The 15,315-nt window shown below is 51.7% G+C and overlaps 1 protein-coding gene across 14 annotated transcripts in view; it reads right to left on the minus strand.

Moving 5' to 3' along the window:
- The window catches only part of Ano1 (anoctamin 1), a 148,586-nt gene that overhangs the window by 78,428 nt on the left and 54,843 nt on the right, over positions 1 to 15,315 (minus strand). For all 14 annotated transcript variants that reach the window (NM_001107564.1, XM_087562212.1, XM_087562196.1 and 11 more), the window contains 2 exon segments: positions 2,527 to 2,859; positions 12,038 to 12,183. In NM_001107564.1, the coding sequence (NP_001101034.1) occupies positions 2,527 to 2,859; positions 12,038 to 12,183 (479 nt within the window).

Raw genomic sequence — 15,315 nt, forward strand, 5'->3', positions numbered from 1 at the left:
CCAGATGGCCTAAGCTATGCAGGACAGTGGCGAGCACCAAAGAGGCTCTGCCTCGAACAGGTGGAAGATCAGGACCAACACCTGAGGGTGTCCTCTGGCCTACACACATGCACACACATGCATAAATACCCATGTGCACATACATGCACATATACACATGCATATACACCCATGCACACATACACACACATACACAAGAACACACATACACACACATGCATGTGCACATGCATACATACATACACACACATACATACATGTACATATGCACATATGCCAGAACTGTCTAATATACTTGTGCCCCTCATGGTCTCCCCCAACACTCTTTGTCTTTTTGTGCCAGACTGAGTCCAGCTTTTGGGCATACCAGACAAGTTCTCCACAGATGAGCTCCACCCAGTCCCATATTTCATTTTTTACTTTTTCAATTTTTTTCTAAATTTTATGTATTTGCCTGCATGTCTGTCCGCTCATCATGTGTGTGCAGGAGCCTGTGAAGGCCAGAAGAGGGCGTCAGGTCCCTCAAACCTGGAATTACAGATGGTTGTGAGCTGCCATGTAGATGCTAGAAACTGAACCTGGGTCCTGTGAGAGAGCAGCCAGTGCTCTAGACCATCTGAGACATCTTTCCAGCACCTTATATTTTGTTTTTTAAAAGGGTCAAACCAACTGCTGCAAAGGGTTATTCAGCTCTAGAGCCAAATTGTCTGTGAAATTGGGGTCATTTAGGGACAAAACTAGGTCTTCTACACAAGAGTCAGCAACTCCCGCCCCTGTGTTTGATTTTCATTGCAAAGAGGAGAGATGCTGTCACATACTAAAACCCCTTTCTTCCCTCCACCTTCCCCCGCCCCTCTTCCTCCTTGCTTTTATCTGTTTTGCTTTAGCCCAGGCTGCCCTCAGCTTCCTCAGTATACCCCATCTTGTCCTCTCTCAGGTGTGGACCCTCATCCCTGGCTTGGACATAACAGCAAACAGTCAACTACAATGTACTCCATGCCCAACCCTAAGTAAAGGCTGTTGCTATCTCCATTCTCCAGATGGGGAAACTGAGGCCTTCAGTTCAGAAAGGCTAGGTCAGAGGTTGAGGTCTGACAGGTCCATCTGAGACACCCGATGTTAGAGGACCCACCCCTGGGAGTTTCAGACTGCTCCAGGAAAGAAACTCACAGATATAAAGAGACATAGCCGTGGAGTTCAGTGCGGGCACTGGATATGTCAGCGGGAGGCAGACCTGCAGCCTCCAAAAGACCCTCTCCTCCCTCCAGCAATAAAGCAACTTGCACAATAAACTCGGCATGACAGTGCTATGTTCCAAAAGCCCCAGGGTGGCCTGAGTGGACAGGAGAAAGCCTGACACAGCCCTGCTCAAAGTGACAGAAGTCACAGAGGATCTGCGGCACCCAGGTTCTAGCTGCCAGCCTTGGAGGTAAAGACTTCTGCATCCTTGCCAGCCTCAAACCTTTGCTGCCCAATCCCTCAATTTCCTCATGCGTCTCAGGAACTGTCACAGAAAAAAGCAGAGAGGATCTGCAAGGCGGAGCTGACCCAAGAAGGTGGGCCATATCCTGAGACTGGGTCACACTGGGCAATAGTCTCAGTGGGTGTGTACAGATGTGTGTGTGGAGGTCAGAAGACAAATTCAACCGTCATTCTTCAGGTAATATTCATCCTCAGGTCTGGGATTACAAGTGTGACCACGGTGCCTGGCTTTTTTACATGGGTTCTAGAGACCAAATTCAGGTCCTAGAGCTTACAAGGCAAGCTCCCTAGCAACTGAGCAGTCTCTCCAGCCCCACCTTTCAATTTTAAAACAGTTTTTGCTATGTAGTCTAGGCTGGACTTGAACTCTCAATCCTCTTGCTAGTCTGAATACTGGGATTATACTTGCCCATTCCACTTACAGAGCAGGGCCCTTTCCCCACATACTCTTGTCTAGTGAGAGGGAAAGATGTCAACCAGGAAGCACACAGCAACTGACTGAGTGATTAAAAGCTACAATGATTTGAGCCACTCTCTGCGACTGCCACAGCAGCAGGCAGTCATAAGAGACAGAAGATTCTTTGTTCTTTCCAGAACCTTAGCAAAACTTCTAGACTTCCTGAATGCAATGTTACGGAGATGTGGCTTTCAGAGCAGGGACCCCAAGATTCTACAGACCAATCCAATCTCTTCTTCACAGGTTGAGGCTCAGAGAAGGCTAAGGACATCCAGGAGAAACCCCCAGAACAGCTCCACACTCTGCACCTCTGACCCAGCAAATCTTCCCATGCTGGGTACTGAACAGAGGCAGGAAATGGTTTGACCTCAAGGTCACACTCACTGGCTCGCTCTGCCCCAGGCAGATGTGGTTGCTGGAGGAGGAGACTGGCCTGGGACTTCTCAGAACTGTTTAGAAGTCATTTCTAGCCCACTATGGCCACAAGAGCAGAGCTAAAGGTGACATTCCCCCACCCGCCTTGTGCAAACAGACCTGTCCAGCCCAGGTCCACCTGGCGTCCCCAGCCAACACGAAGCCACACTCACATCCTCGTCACGTTCCAGCTCCAGGCCTGCCTCCAACAGGTTGCCCTCGTACTCCTCCCTTCTGAAGCGCTTGTCATCTTCGTGGTAATCCATGGGGGCTTCCGGTGAGCCCACATCCACAGGACTCCCCTTCCCGGGAAGGGGCTGGTCCTGCCTGACACTGCGGGTCCCCAGGACCATGTCATTTTGTAGTCCTCTCCTGGCCAGAGTCCTGCTACCCGAGGCTCTCTTGTGATGGTACACCAAGATGTAGTCCACCTTGCGTTTGCCATCCCTGAAGTATAGGCCATACTTGCATTCGGCGTCAGGGTCCACGGACAGAGAGTTGAGCAACTGTGAGGTGAGAAAGAGAGATGCGTTCAGTGTGGAGAGTTTCTCTAGGGCCCTCCTGGTAACTAACGTGCTTCAAGCTGGGTACTGCACCTGTCCATGCTCTCGGTCACTCAACAAACATGCCAGGGTTCATAGTCCCACTTGTTGGAGGCAGATATAATCTCTGATACAAAATGTTTATTCATGCCTGCATCCACTTCCTCCTCACTAACCCATGCACAGGTTCTAGGCAAACACCCCACCTATTACTTATTTCTCCTTTTCCTGGGTGTGCGCACGCTCCTGTTCTTGCACATGTGGACAGATGTTGTTAAGTCGACAAGAGTCTCCCTTGCTTTCATTTCTCTTTTTAAGGTTTATTTTTGTGTGTTTCCTTGCCTGAAGGTATGTAGGTGTACCATGAGTGTGCCGTGGCTGTGGATGCCAGAAGAAAGAGGGCATTGGATTCCCTGAAACTGGGGTTAGAGATGGTTGGGATCCTCCACGTGTCTGCTGGGCACAGAGTACACAGATCTTTTAACGACTGAGTCATCTCTCCAGCCCATCTTTCTTGCTTTTTTGAGAAGGGGTCTCCCACCAAACCCAGATATCTCCCATTAGGCTGGTTAGTCAGTGAGCCCAGTATCCCTCTTGTCTACTTCTCCAGTGCTAGGATTGTACATATGTCCTCAGGCCCAGCTTTTAAATGTAGGTGCTGAGAATCCAAACTCAGGTACTCGCTTGTGTGGCAAGCCACCCCGAGCCCTACTGAACCATCGTATATGAAACTTGAGCATCTGTGGGTTTCAGTATCTGAGGGATCTGGAACTACTACTGTGCCACACCAGGTTCAGCTACCCCTATAGATGTCCACTGTGAGCCTGATTGGGGTCCTCGCTCTAGAAGAAGGTCTGTGTCTCCTGTGAGGATGCCAAGATGTGCCTGGTTACCAACAGGATCTCCTGATCTTTGGATGGGAAGGTCCTGTCTGACTCCTGGCAAAAATCTGCTCTAAAGTCCCTGAAGTGAAAGCCCCAGGAAGGAGGTGGTCCACACGTGTAGGGCAGAGCCCAAGGTAGGGCAGAACTGAATGCAGTTATCTGAAGGCACAGTGTCCACCTCTGGCAGCCAGCATCCAGGCAGCATGATGAGGGCTTCAGGGCCACCAGCCAGTTGGATGATCAGAGCTCAAATGTGTGAGGCCCTTGTTTACTCAGCCTGGATCCTCAGAAACCCAATCCCCATGTTGGGCTCTGACATGGAGGGATGAGGACTGAGACCCAGGCACGATCCAGACTGGGACACAGGCTGAGGAATTGCCAGCTGTCTCCAGAGCTGGCTTCAGCCCAGCCTGAACACCTGATTACAGCAGTTTCTTTCTCAGAGTTTAGCAGCTACACAGAAGCACCACCCTTCCCCCTGTGCCAGCTCTTGGTCCTGGGCAGAGTGGTGGGGAGGACATCACCAGCTAGATCTTCCTGGTGCCATGTGAGGCCCAACACAATGGCCAACAACTACAGCTGTCTAAATGTCCCTTTCTGTACCACAGCTAGGATGCCTCCTCCCAGAACCCTTCCCATATCAAAAGATCCTAAGCTGGGCAGGGATCCAACCCTCTCCTCCACACAGGGTGCAGCCCTGGCCTCAGTTTCCCCTGCATAGTACTAGAAATTATGCCTTTCTCAGTATTAGTCATGGGTTCTGCTCTCTTCTCTGGACACCTGTCACTATAGCCCCAGTCACAGGATTCACCACTCGCTCCATATCACCTCTGTCCCCCAAGCTGCTTTATCAAATCCTGCCCATGCCAGAGACTCAAGCTCCATCAATACCCAGGGGCCTGGCCTTGATCTGACCCGGACCCTGACATACCAGCAGCCAAGAAGACACTGCTCACCTCCCCCAGTGTGGCCACTCAGAACCTCAGAATGTCCCCTCCTACTAGGTGACTCTGAAGGGCCATGTATTTCATCAGAAGTAACAGAACAACACCGTTCTCTGAGGTACAATGGGCTGTAAAGGGGACAAGGGAGAGGGGAGGCAGAGTGGAGCTGAGTCTGGTCCAGACAATGGAAGGAGGGGAGAGGGGCTCTAGAGCAGGGTGGGTGGGTCATGACCTTGCAACTGAGCATCTTTATTTCAAAACCACATCTCCTAGAGACAGTAGGGCCTGTGGTCCACCCAAGCACCCAGAGGTGCAAGAAACTGGTAGGGTTCTACCTACTCTGTCCACAGTGACTGGGGTCTCACCCATCCTGGTGAGCTCCACAGGAGCCTGGGCAGTGTGGATATTTCACACAAAGTGGCCCCTAAGGGGTTTTTTCCCTGTTCTCTTTGAGTGACACCACCTGGATGCCTATAGATCAGAGACACCTCATATCTGTGTGGTCCCAGGAGGGCTAAGGTTGGCTGGGTTCTGTGTTATTTGGTTCTTTTGAGGCAAGGTCTCCCCTAGACCAGGCTGGCCTGGGACTTGTTATGTAGCCAAGAATGACTTAAAACTTCAAATTTGCCTGCCTCTTCCTTCCTGGTGCGCAGTTGGGGCATGTGTAGCCTCGGCCTGTTTTATGCAGAACAGAGACTAGAACTCAGCTTCGTGCATGCCTACCTACTGAGCCACAGCCCCGGAGTAGGGCTGTGACACTTTGGCCCAGTAAAGAGCTAAATTTATGGGAATATGAACATCTGTTCTCAGTCATTAAGATGAGTATATGTCTCTGTAGGGGGACAGAGGCCCTATGTCTGGGGCAGGTATGGTGCTGGGCCTAGTCTTGGATCCTATCCACACACCCAAGGCATATTTTGCCCTTCACAGAAATGTTGACACACTTTCTAAGAATGGCACACTCTGTCTTCAAGTGTCCCACACATGGAGGCAACACTACTGCTAGGTCCACTTAGTCTGGAAGAAACTAAGATTGACATGTGGGAGAGGGGGTAGGCCACAGGTGTCCAGCTCAATGCTGTGGGTACCAAATCCCTACCCCGCCACCTTAAGATTCCAGCTCTGACTTAGCACTGAGGAACATAACCAGGAGAGTGCCTCCATTCTGCCATGAAGTTACTGAGTTACCAGGCAGTTTGGTAAGCAGAGGCTGGCAGGGAGGGCTCAATGGTTTCTTACAGGCCCTGAAGTTGGCTGGGCCAGGTCCAAGCCTGGGAACACTGGGAGTCTAGAAGGTCAGTGGGGCCGCCTCCTGCCAGGAGGATTAGCCTGGTTGATTAGGGTTCTGGATGGGCCAGGAGCCTAGGGGCATGACTGGCAGCCAGGCTCCATCCTGGGGGCTAAGGGCAGGTCCTTCTCAGAATCCCAGGAAGGGCAGAGAAGTGCAAAGTCACTAGGTGCTGGCTGCTGGAGGAGCCTTAAAGGGGATGATGAACCAGGCCCCAATAGGGAGCCCTGGAAGACAAGGAGACCCTGAGGCCATGCTGAGCCAAGATGGGCATAGGGGGACTAGGGGGGTGGCTGAGGACACACCTGCCTTTGCTGGCATCCTGATCTACCCGGGGGCTCAGAGGTCTCAACCTCATTTCCAAACAGTTCTGGGATCCTACCAGGCTGGCTAGGGGTTCTGGAATTTCCTGAAGTTGGGACCTCATTTCCCCTCTGCCCTGCCTGTCCTATCGCCTTCTCCCCTAGCATGCACACGGTCTTTCCTCTCTCCTCTCTCTCTCTCCCTCTCTTCATCTTTCTTTAGCCTCTTCTAACTGGTTTTGGGACTTCTTTGTTTAGGATCCAAGGTGCCACGCTAGTCTCCTGTGGACCGCCTTTCCAAGAAGTTCTAACTCTCCTCAACATGAGCCCCAGAGGCCAGACCAAGGACTGCCCTGACACATCTGCACCCAGAGTCAGAACAATGGCCACCATTGAAGAAGATGTATAGCCAAGACTTAGAGAAAAGGACAGAGTCTTCTTGTGAGACACACAGGGAAATGACCCCAGGGAGCCACCAAGGACTCTGCAAGGTGAGGCAAGGCCAGATTCAACTTGAGCAATTGCCTCCCATATACATGGCCCTATGAGGTCTTCCCACAGAGTTCTGCCAGTCCCAGGGGAAAGCACAGGGGGCCGAGGTGGGTTTTATCTTGCTTGTGCTCAGAGACCAGCTCAGCCATGGTTTGGTAGACTGCCCCAGTCATGGTTTCACCTCCCTGAGACACAAGCCAGTAAGCCCTCCCTCATGTAGCAGGGCTTCCCTGGCAGTGTTGCTAGAAGGACTCAGTGTGTTGCCATGAAGTATCTACCACAGGCCCATCAGACTGCTCATTCTCACAGGGCACTTGGTGCATGAAGAGAAAGAGAGAACAAGAATGAAAACCTGGGTTTAGACCCCCAACACTCAAGGAAAAATCTGCGTGTAGCATGGTCATAGTCACAGTATTGGGGAAACAGAGGCAGGCTCACTGACAGACAGTCTGGCTGAGCTGGCAAGCTCCAGGTTCAATGAGAGACTCTGTCTCAAAAAGTAAAGTGGGGAGAAAGTAAGTCACCCAATACCAATCTCTGGGACTACACACACACACACACACACACACACACACATACCACATACGCACACATACGCACACATACGCCACATATACAAATGCATACATGCACACCACATACACCACACATGTACATACATACACACACAACACATAAACCACACATGTACATACATACATACTACATACACATACCACATATACCACACATGCATACACATACATAAACACACCATATATATCACAGACATACACATATATAGACACACATGCACATACACACACCACATACACCACACATGCGCACACACACATACACCACAACACGACACATATATACTCACACACACCACATACAACACATATGTACACACATACACACACCACATGCACCACACATGCATACACATACATATATACGCTACATATACCACACACACATACACATATACACACACACATACACATATACACACATACATATACACACCACATATACCACACGTGCATACACATACCTACACACACCACATACACCACACATACATACATACATACATACATACATACATACATACATACACACACATACCATATACACACACATACATATACAGGCACATACACTTACACTCACACATGCACACACACATGCAGGTGGGACAGAGAAAAAGAACCTTACTGTCAGAGGGAGCCATAAGAGAATGGTGGTAGGGAATCAGGTTCAGATTTTAAAACTGACAAATTGGGGTGGGTAGAAGGATGTGGCACCAGCACCGGTGTGGCCATTCCTAGGGGCCTGGCCCTTGGTAACTTGTCCTGCTATACTGAGAAAACTGTCTGTTGTCTATGTAGGCGTTGGCTTTATGAAGTGAGGAAAAGCCTCACATCACTGAACATCTTTGTTCTGTGTTAGTGAGTAGCAACTTCTACTGCTCTCTGCACCAGCCTGGGACCCCTAGAGTCTGGGAAGCTGGTTCTGAGGTGTGCCTGAGAAATGGAGGAAGACATGGTAAGTCCCACAGAAGGTGCAGAGGCACCAGGTGACTCTGCATGTCCCTTTGCGGGACACAGCAGGACAAAGAGGCCACTATGTCAACTGCAGCAGGAGAGATGTAGATTGGGCTTTATATGTAACTTCTAAATGTTCTCTCTCTGGTTAAGAAAGGGGCACCTCGGTGGAAGGCAAGGGGTTTCTTAGTGATCTCTGAATGGGATGTTGTGGAATGAATGTGTGTGTGTGTGTGTGTGTGTGTGTGTGTGTTCATGTACAAATGGACAACAGAAGCTTGTGTCTAGGTACCACTATGTGCTGTGGGCTCAGAGAACGGGAGGGACACTTGCAGGGGTTGAATGTGTTAGGGTTGTCTCCTGGGTGTTTGGGGGAGGTGCTCCCAGAAAGAGCTTCCCTCAGGAGATTTTAGAGAAAGATGGACAGCAGATTCTGTCCCAGCACCACAAACAAGGAAGGTGCCAGCTACTGGGCAGAGCGGGAGGCATCGGCAGGGCCCTGTGTTCACACCTTAAATGTGCTTCATCCATCTCTGCTTCCTGGAGCAGGCTGAGTTCAAATGGCCTGTGATAAAAAAAATACTGGTGATTCTGAAGCCATCTAAACATCTCGGAACTTCTTTAAAAACGGGAAAGATGAAATTAGAGACTCGAGATCTTGCTTCTGGTCAAGAGACTTGGATTCTAGACTGGTGAGGAGCAACCCTTTGGTTGATTTTTGAGATCGAACCCTATCTGTAGCCCAGGCTGGTCTCAAACTCTCAGCCAGTGTCCGGCCGCAGATTCTGCAGCTCTTGGATTGGAACGTTAAGCCACCATGCCCAACTCCAGGGAATATCAGTGTAAAACTTCAGTTTTATTTCAGACGTGTGTGTGTGTGTGTGTGTGTGTGTGTGTGTGTGTGTGTGTGTGTGACTCACAAGCACAAGCTATCCATTTCCGATCACTGGGCTTGTCCAGGAATCTATAAACAGAAGTTTCTGATGGCAGATAAGTAGCCTATGTCCTTGTCCCAGCAGGCAGGCTGACACCCACACAGCAGGTATTTCTGGGTGTTGGTATCCCAGGCCATGGAGAACTTGGGTTAAAGACTGAAGCACTCAAAGATCGTCACAGAGAAAATGAAGGAAATCAGTCCCGTTCACCTGGCCTCTGACTTCCCAGATGCTCTTGGTCTTACCTCTTGACTGAAACAATGGGGGGGCCATCTGCCCACTTTCCCTGAGAATAGAGTCGGTAAGGAGGACAGTCTGAGAGCTGCAGTCTAGGCTGAGATTTTATTTTTCTAAGGCTGTTTCTCTAAGGAAGGGAGGTGTGGCCCACACCCTCCTTCAAGAGCATTCAGCTTCCTCTGCTGGGTGACTCTCCGATGACTAACAGTGGCAGTGGCGGGAGTGCACGGGGATGCTCAGAACCTCAGGTTTCAGAGTTACGGCGGCGGCCCTGAGTATGACCTGTATATGGACCCAGAGCCACAGCTCTCCTAGCTTGCAACACTGTATAAGCATCTAGGAAAAGCTGTGGGCAAAATAAGGGCCACCAACCTCCTCAGGGCTCACCCACGTGTTCCTGGACTGTGAAGACATTGAGATCAAGAACTCAATGACTTCTTTGGTTTCGGGGCACTGGTAGCTGCTAGGTGTGAGCACATGGGTCTCTGGATGGGGATGCCAGTGCCCAGGGCCATTTTTTCAGACTCTGTTTGCTCCTACTCATGTCTCCTCCCATGGGGACCTCTACAATAACACCTCCGTATTACCTTGGCAACCACTGCTCTCCAGTGCCTCTAACTGGAATCCTCATGTTCCCACCTCTGGGTCCCATGGATGCTACCCAGCTCCCCTACAACACCCCCATACCCCATGTCCATTCACGGGCAGGTTTGCTATGCTTTCTCTCAGCTGTCTTTCAACTGATAGGTGACTTAGAAGGAGTTGCCAGTCCCTTTGGGTCTCAATTTCCCAAATCGTATTAACAGCACGCCCCCCTTCCCCCACCTGCCCCGACAACACATACACCATGTCCTCATTGTTTTGAGTTAAGCAAGCACAGTTAGCCAACTCTGGGCATCTGTCCCTTGGTCACACAGAGGAGCATTCCATCAGAACTCCTTAAGCTCCAGAAGGAGCAGAGCCCTCCCTGTCTCTAGCTCTCTCTGGTTACCCAGGGGACATCAGGGGCCAGTAAGGCCCAGTAAGACCCAACTCTCAGCTCTATTCAAATGTCCCCCTGAGCTCCTAAGGTTGTTTCTCTTAAGGTTGTTTCCATCCTGTACTTGACAGGAAGGTGCCTGTCCATCAACAGCTGTTCCTGGTCCAGTCTCCCCAGGACTCTGGTACCACCCAGTAGAACCCCACCTGCCCCTCAGTGGAGACCCCAGGACTGTCAAGTCTATCCTGAGTCTACACTGCCAAGCCAAAGCTCCCATCAGGCCTCTGGGTTTATTCACCTAGGCCCTCAGGCTTCCAGGCCCTCAGGCTCCCAGCCCCAGGCTAGGACAGGCCAGGGCAATCCTTCAAGCTGGGCCATCCACTCCAAGCCCCAGGCTAGAGCCTGAGGCACTGGACAGCTATGCTGCCTTTAGCCTAGAAAGGGGCCTTGAGGGATCTGGGGTTGGAGTAGGGGGAAAAGAAGAGAAAAATCTCTTTGGTCTTTGATCCCTGCTGGGAGTGCCCCACCCCCACCCAGGCCTTGAGAAACTTTGTTCTTTAAACCAACCAAACTCTCTCTCCTGACCAACACACACACACACACACACACACACACACACACACACACACACACACACACACACACACACACACACACGGTGCCACCAGGGATCCTGCTGGCAATGCTATGGTAGAGGGGACCTCTGAACTGGGTTCCCCAACCAGGTGACTGGCTCCACTCTGCTCCCTACCTGTGCCCAGGGCGCTGGGAGGGGATGAGGGACCAGATCGAGGTAGGCAATCTTTGGGTTGAGTCTGGGTGGCATGTGCCAGCTGTGCTGGGCTGGAGACCTAAGCACTGAAGGCAGGTGGAGTCTCAGGACTCGAGCCCCACCGGGTGGCGGCGCAGTGGTCTCCTTACCCTTGATTTCTACTCCCAACCACGCTGCTACTCCTGGCTAAGGACCTGGAAAGGAGGTTTGGGCTGTATGCTCAGGAGACTGGGAACCCCGGGCTGGGCAACTGTGGGGACCCTGGGACACTCTAGGGACCCCAGGAACAGCAAAGACTTAGAGGGACAATTTTGGGACCCCAGGGACACTGCAAACCCCGAGTTGGGCACTGTGTACACTCTGGGGACCCCAGTCAGTGTACTGTGAAGATCTGAGGGACACTTTGGGTACTTCGGGGACACTCTGTAAACCTCAGGTCCAACGCTGCCGGAACTTCGAGGACACTAGATACCTCAGAGCACTCTGTAGACCCCTGGCAATGCGCTGCAGAGACCCCAGGAACACTCTGGGGACCCGGGACAGAGCATTGAGGGGAACCTCAGGGACGCTGCAAATCCTGGGCCAGGCTCTGCAAAGACCCAGGGACACTCTGGGGACCCCAGGCGCCGCGTTCCGCGAGTGGGAGGACGCACAGAGTATAGCCGGTCGCGTGCACTTGGTCCCAGCAGCAGCGCGCTCCCGCCGCACGTGCGTGGGTGGGAACCCCAAAGCCTTGCGCGGTGTGGAGAGGTCGCCCGTGGCCGCACCCGAACTCACCGTGCCCTCGGACGGCAGGTAGCCCAGGTCCTCGATGGCGCAGATGTTCACGATGTGGACGCTGCGGTCCTCCGCTGGGAGCGTCGAGTACTTCTCGGGGACCCTCATGGTGGCCTCGCGCTCCCCATCCACAGCCCCGGTGGCGTCTGCAACGGAGAAGCGGTGCTGGCCTGGCGCGGACGGGACGTGGCCGCTCCCTCCTCCCTTGCGACCTCCCGGGCGCTGCCGCCACCTGGCCCGTCCCGAGGGCGCCCGCGCGCCGTGAACTTGGCCGCGCGCCGGCTCCGCCTTAAAGATATAAGCGCAGGGGCGGCGGCCACGCGGGTCAGATTTTCCGAAGAAATTTAAACACAGGAAGAAAGGATTCTGAGTTTTATTTTTACCCGGGGTCAGAGCCCATTTAGAGTTTTGTTTTTAAATTTTGAGGGTGGAAGGGATTCTTACTCAAAGGGAAAGTGCCCCAGACCACACCTTAAATAAAAAGGCCCGGGAGCTAACTTTGCGGTCTCTTTTCTAAGGAAATGGCAGATTAACCACAATGCCCTCACCTGGGACCCCTCCTGAGTCTCTCCAGGTACCCACCTCTGTGTAGATCTCCTCCCCCACCATCGTCTCCCAAGTACTGTAGCCCCGACAAGTGAACTTTTAGACAATCTCCACAGGGGAGAGAGTGGATGTCAGCTAACTCCTAAATGCTGCCGGGTTGGTTGGTGGGGTTTGGTTTTGTTTTCTCTTAAGGACTTAAGGAGGCTGCAGAGCACCCTGACCTGACCCTCCAAGGCCAGCTGCATCTCCTCTCACCTCAGAACCTAGCAGGGTCCCTGCACACAGTAGGTGTTTTTTAAGTCTCCCTTCTGGGGTTGGAAGAGGAGGAGGAGGGAGGGAGGGAGGATAAGGGAGAAAAGGAGGAGTCAGGCTCTAGGAGCAGCTGCTGTCCTGATTGAGTCTCTGCAGGGGCCACACTTGCCACCTGCCCTGCAGGGTGGCCTCTCTTTCTTCTACCTTTCTGGTGGGCATCAGAGCGCTTGTCCCACAGGACACCCTTCTGGGCTCTCCAGCCTCCTTTCTCAGTGAACCTCGGTTGCAGTGCTGAGGAACCTTGTCTGGTGGGCTACCAGCTTCCCGCAGCTGACACTCCCACCAGCTGGTCCTGAAGCTTCGGGGGAACATTCAAGGCCCTCAGAAGTCACCAGGCAAAGTCACCAACATTAACACAGCCTCTGGTGATCCCCAGGCGGTATCTAGAGCGGTGGAATGGGCAGGAAAGACAGGAAGTGTTGGGCTGCAGCTCCAGACTTCAATCCAAGGAGTCAAGCAGCACCTCCTCAGGCTCACAGACAGGTCTCTGTGTGATCACCGAGCCCTTCCTTCCCTTGCTGTGTGTGCTTAGCCATGTGACTGCCATCTTGTCACTGTCTTGACTACCCCTTCTCTGCCAGTCATATGCCCCCGTTTAGCCTAACTCTTAGTCTTTGAACTTGGAGAGGTTTTGAAAAGGTTACTGGGTCCTTGAGCTACCCAAGTGCCAAGTGCCCTTAAAGTGGGATTTCAGAAATGCATTAAGTTGGCCCAGTCCCAGCAGCAAACAGTTCTCCTCCCCCACCACCCTCCACTGTGCCAGGGGACTGGGCTGGAAAGACATACAGTCACACACAGGATTATGTAACTTCATACTGTTGTTGATAAACAACTGGCATTGTGTAACCGGAGCACACCCTCCTCCTCCTAAATTTATGTTCAGGTGTCAGGGATTTCCCAGGATCCAACAAAGGATGATTTTTCTTTTAAAAGAAAAAAAAGTATAATTGATCAGGGCCAGGGGTGTGACTCGGTTGTAGAATACTTACATGTGTGATGTACTGGGTGGAACTTTGATGCTAAAAATAAAGTGTGCACACATGTGTGTGCACATGCACACGTGCATATGTGAGTACATGCATGTGTGCAGGTTTATATGTTTATGTGTGAGAATGTGTGTGCATGTGTGTATATGTATGAGTACATGTGTGTGCATGTGTATATGTATGAGTACACGCGTGTGCGTGTGTAAGCGTGCATGTGTGTATGTGCATACATGACAAGAAACTCTGGTCTTCTCATGTGTTTGGGAAGTGACATTTTTCCTCTAACCCTGAGGGAGGGCTAGGGCAGATGTAGCCTCCTGGCCTTGTTCCCAAAGCTCCTGGAAGCTTTGGGGTTGGGGACCATTTCTAGATGTGGCAGCTGTCTGTCTTCTCCCCAGACAGCCCCTGGCCATGGTGTAGGAAGCTGAGCTAAGGCTCTTCTTTCAGGGTTTGGCCTGGTTCTCTGCTCTGCCTTGGCCAGGGGTTACACCTGTTTGCTTGGGAGACTATATTTTCTTCTTCTCCACCCTCTGCTTCTTCTGGTTACCCCATCCCCAAGGCTTCTGAGTGTGCAGTTCAGGGACGACCCAGCAAGGGCAGAGGGGACAGGGAGTGGCCTCCACACAGTGTGAGCCTGGAAGATGAATGGGCTGGAAAGAATCCCGAGATAGCTGATGCTGGCTGTCAACTTGATAGATTCTAGAATCACCCGGGAGACAGACCAGTGGGCATGCCTGGGGCAGAGCTTAGATTGGGTTACCTGAGATGGGAAGACTTGCTTTAAATGTGGAGGACACCATTCCATGGGATGGGGTCCTAAAGTGAATGAAAGATAAGAGCAAGCAGAGCACCGGTGTTCATCCCCCTGCTTCCTGACTGTGGACATAACATGACCATTCTCATGTTCCTGTCTCCCTGCCTTCCTACAGTGGACTGTGAACCAGAGAAACCTTTCCTCTCATAAGTTGTGTTTTATCAGAACAGTGAGACAAGAGCTACTACAGGACACATGCTGTCTCCAGGTCCCCAAAGCCCAGGCCCAGAGTTCTTGGGTCTTGAAATCTTGTGGACCACCACCACCACCAATAACAACAAAAAAGAATTAAACCAAACAAGGGGTACTGTCCCCCTTTGGAGTAACAAAGTAGAAACAAGTCTTGTTCATTGCAGACTGCAGCAGATTTTATCACACCATACCCCAAGGGCCAGCTTCTGTCTTTGAGACTAATCCCCTCATTAATTAGTAATTATGGCCTTCCTGGCTGGCTGCAGGGTGCTCTTTACGATGGGACTCTTGCCTTCCTGAATCACCCTGACTGGTGTTTGATGCCAGGAACCAACAAACACCTGTGTCTTTGCTGACATTTCTAGTCCTGGGTGTGTGTGGGGCAGGGTGCAGGGGGTAAGGGGGTAAGAAGGAAGTGCCTTGTGCAA

Source organism: Rattus norvegicus, chromosome 1 (assembly GCF_021556685.1).
Source record: "Rattus norvegicus strain SHRSP/BbbUtx chromosome 1, alternate assembly SHRSP_T2T, whole genome shotgun sequence".
NCBI classification, from domain to species: Eukaryota; Metazoa; Chordata; class Mammalia; order Rodentia; family Muridae; genus Rattus; species Rattus norvegicus.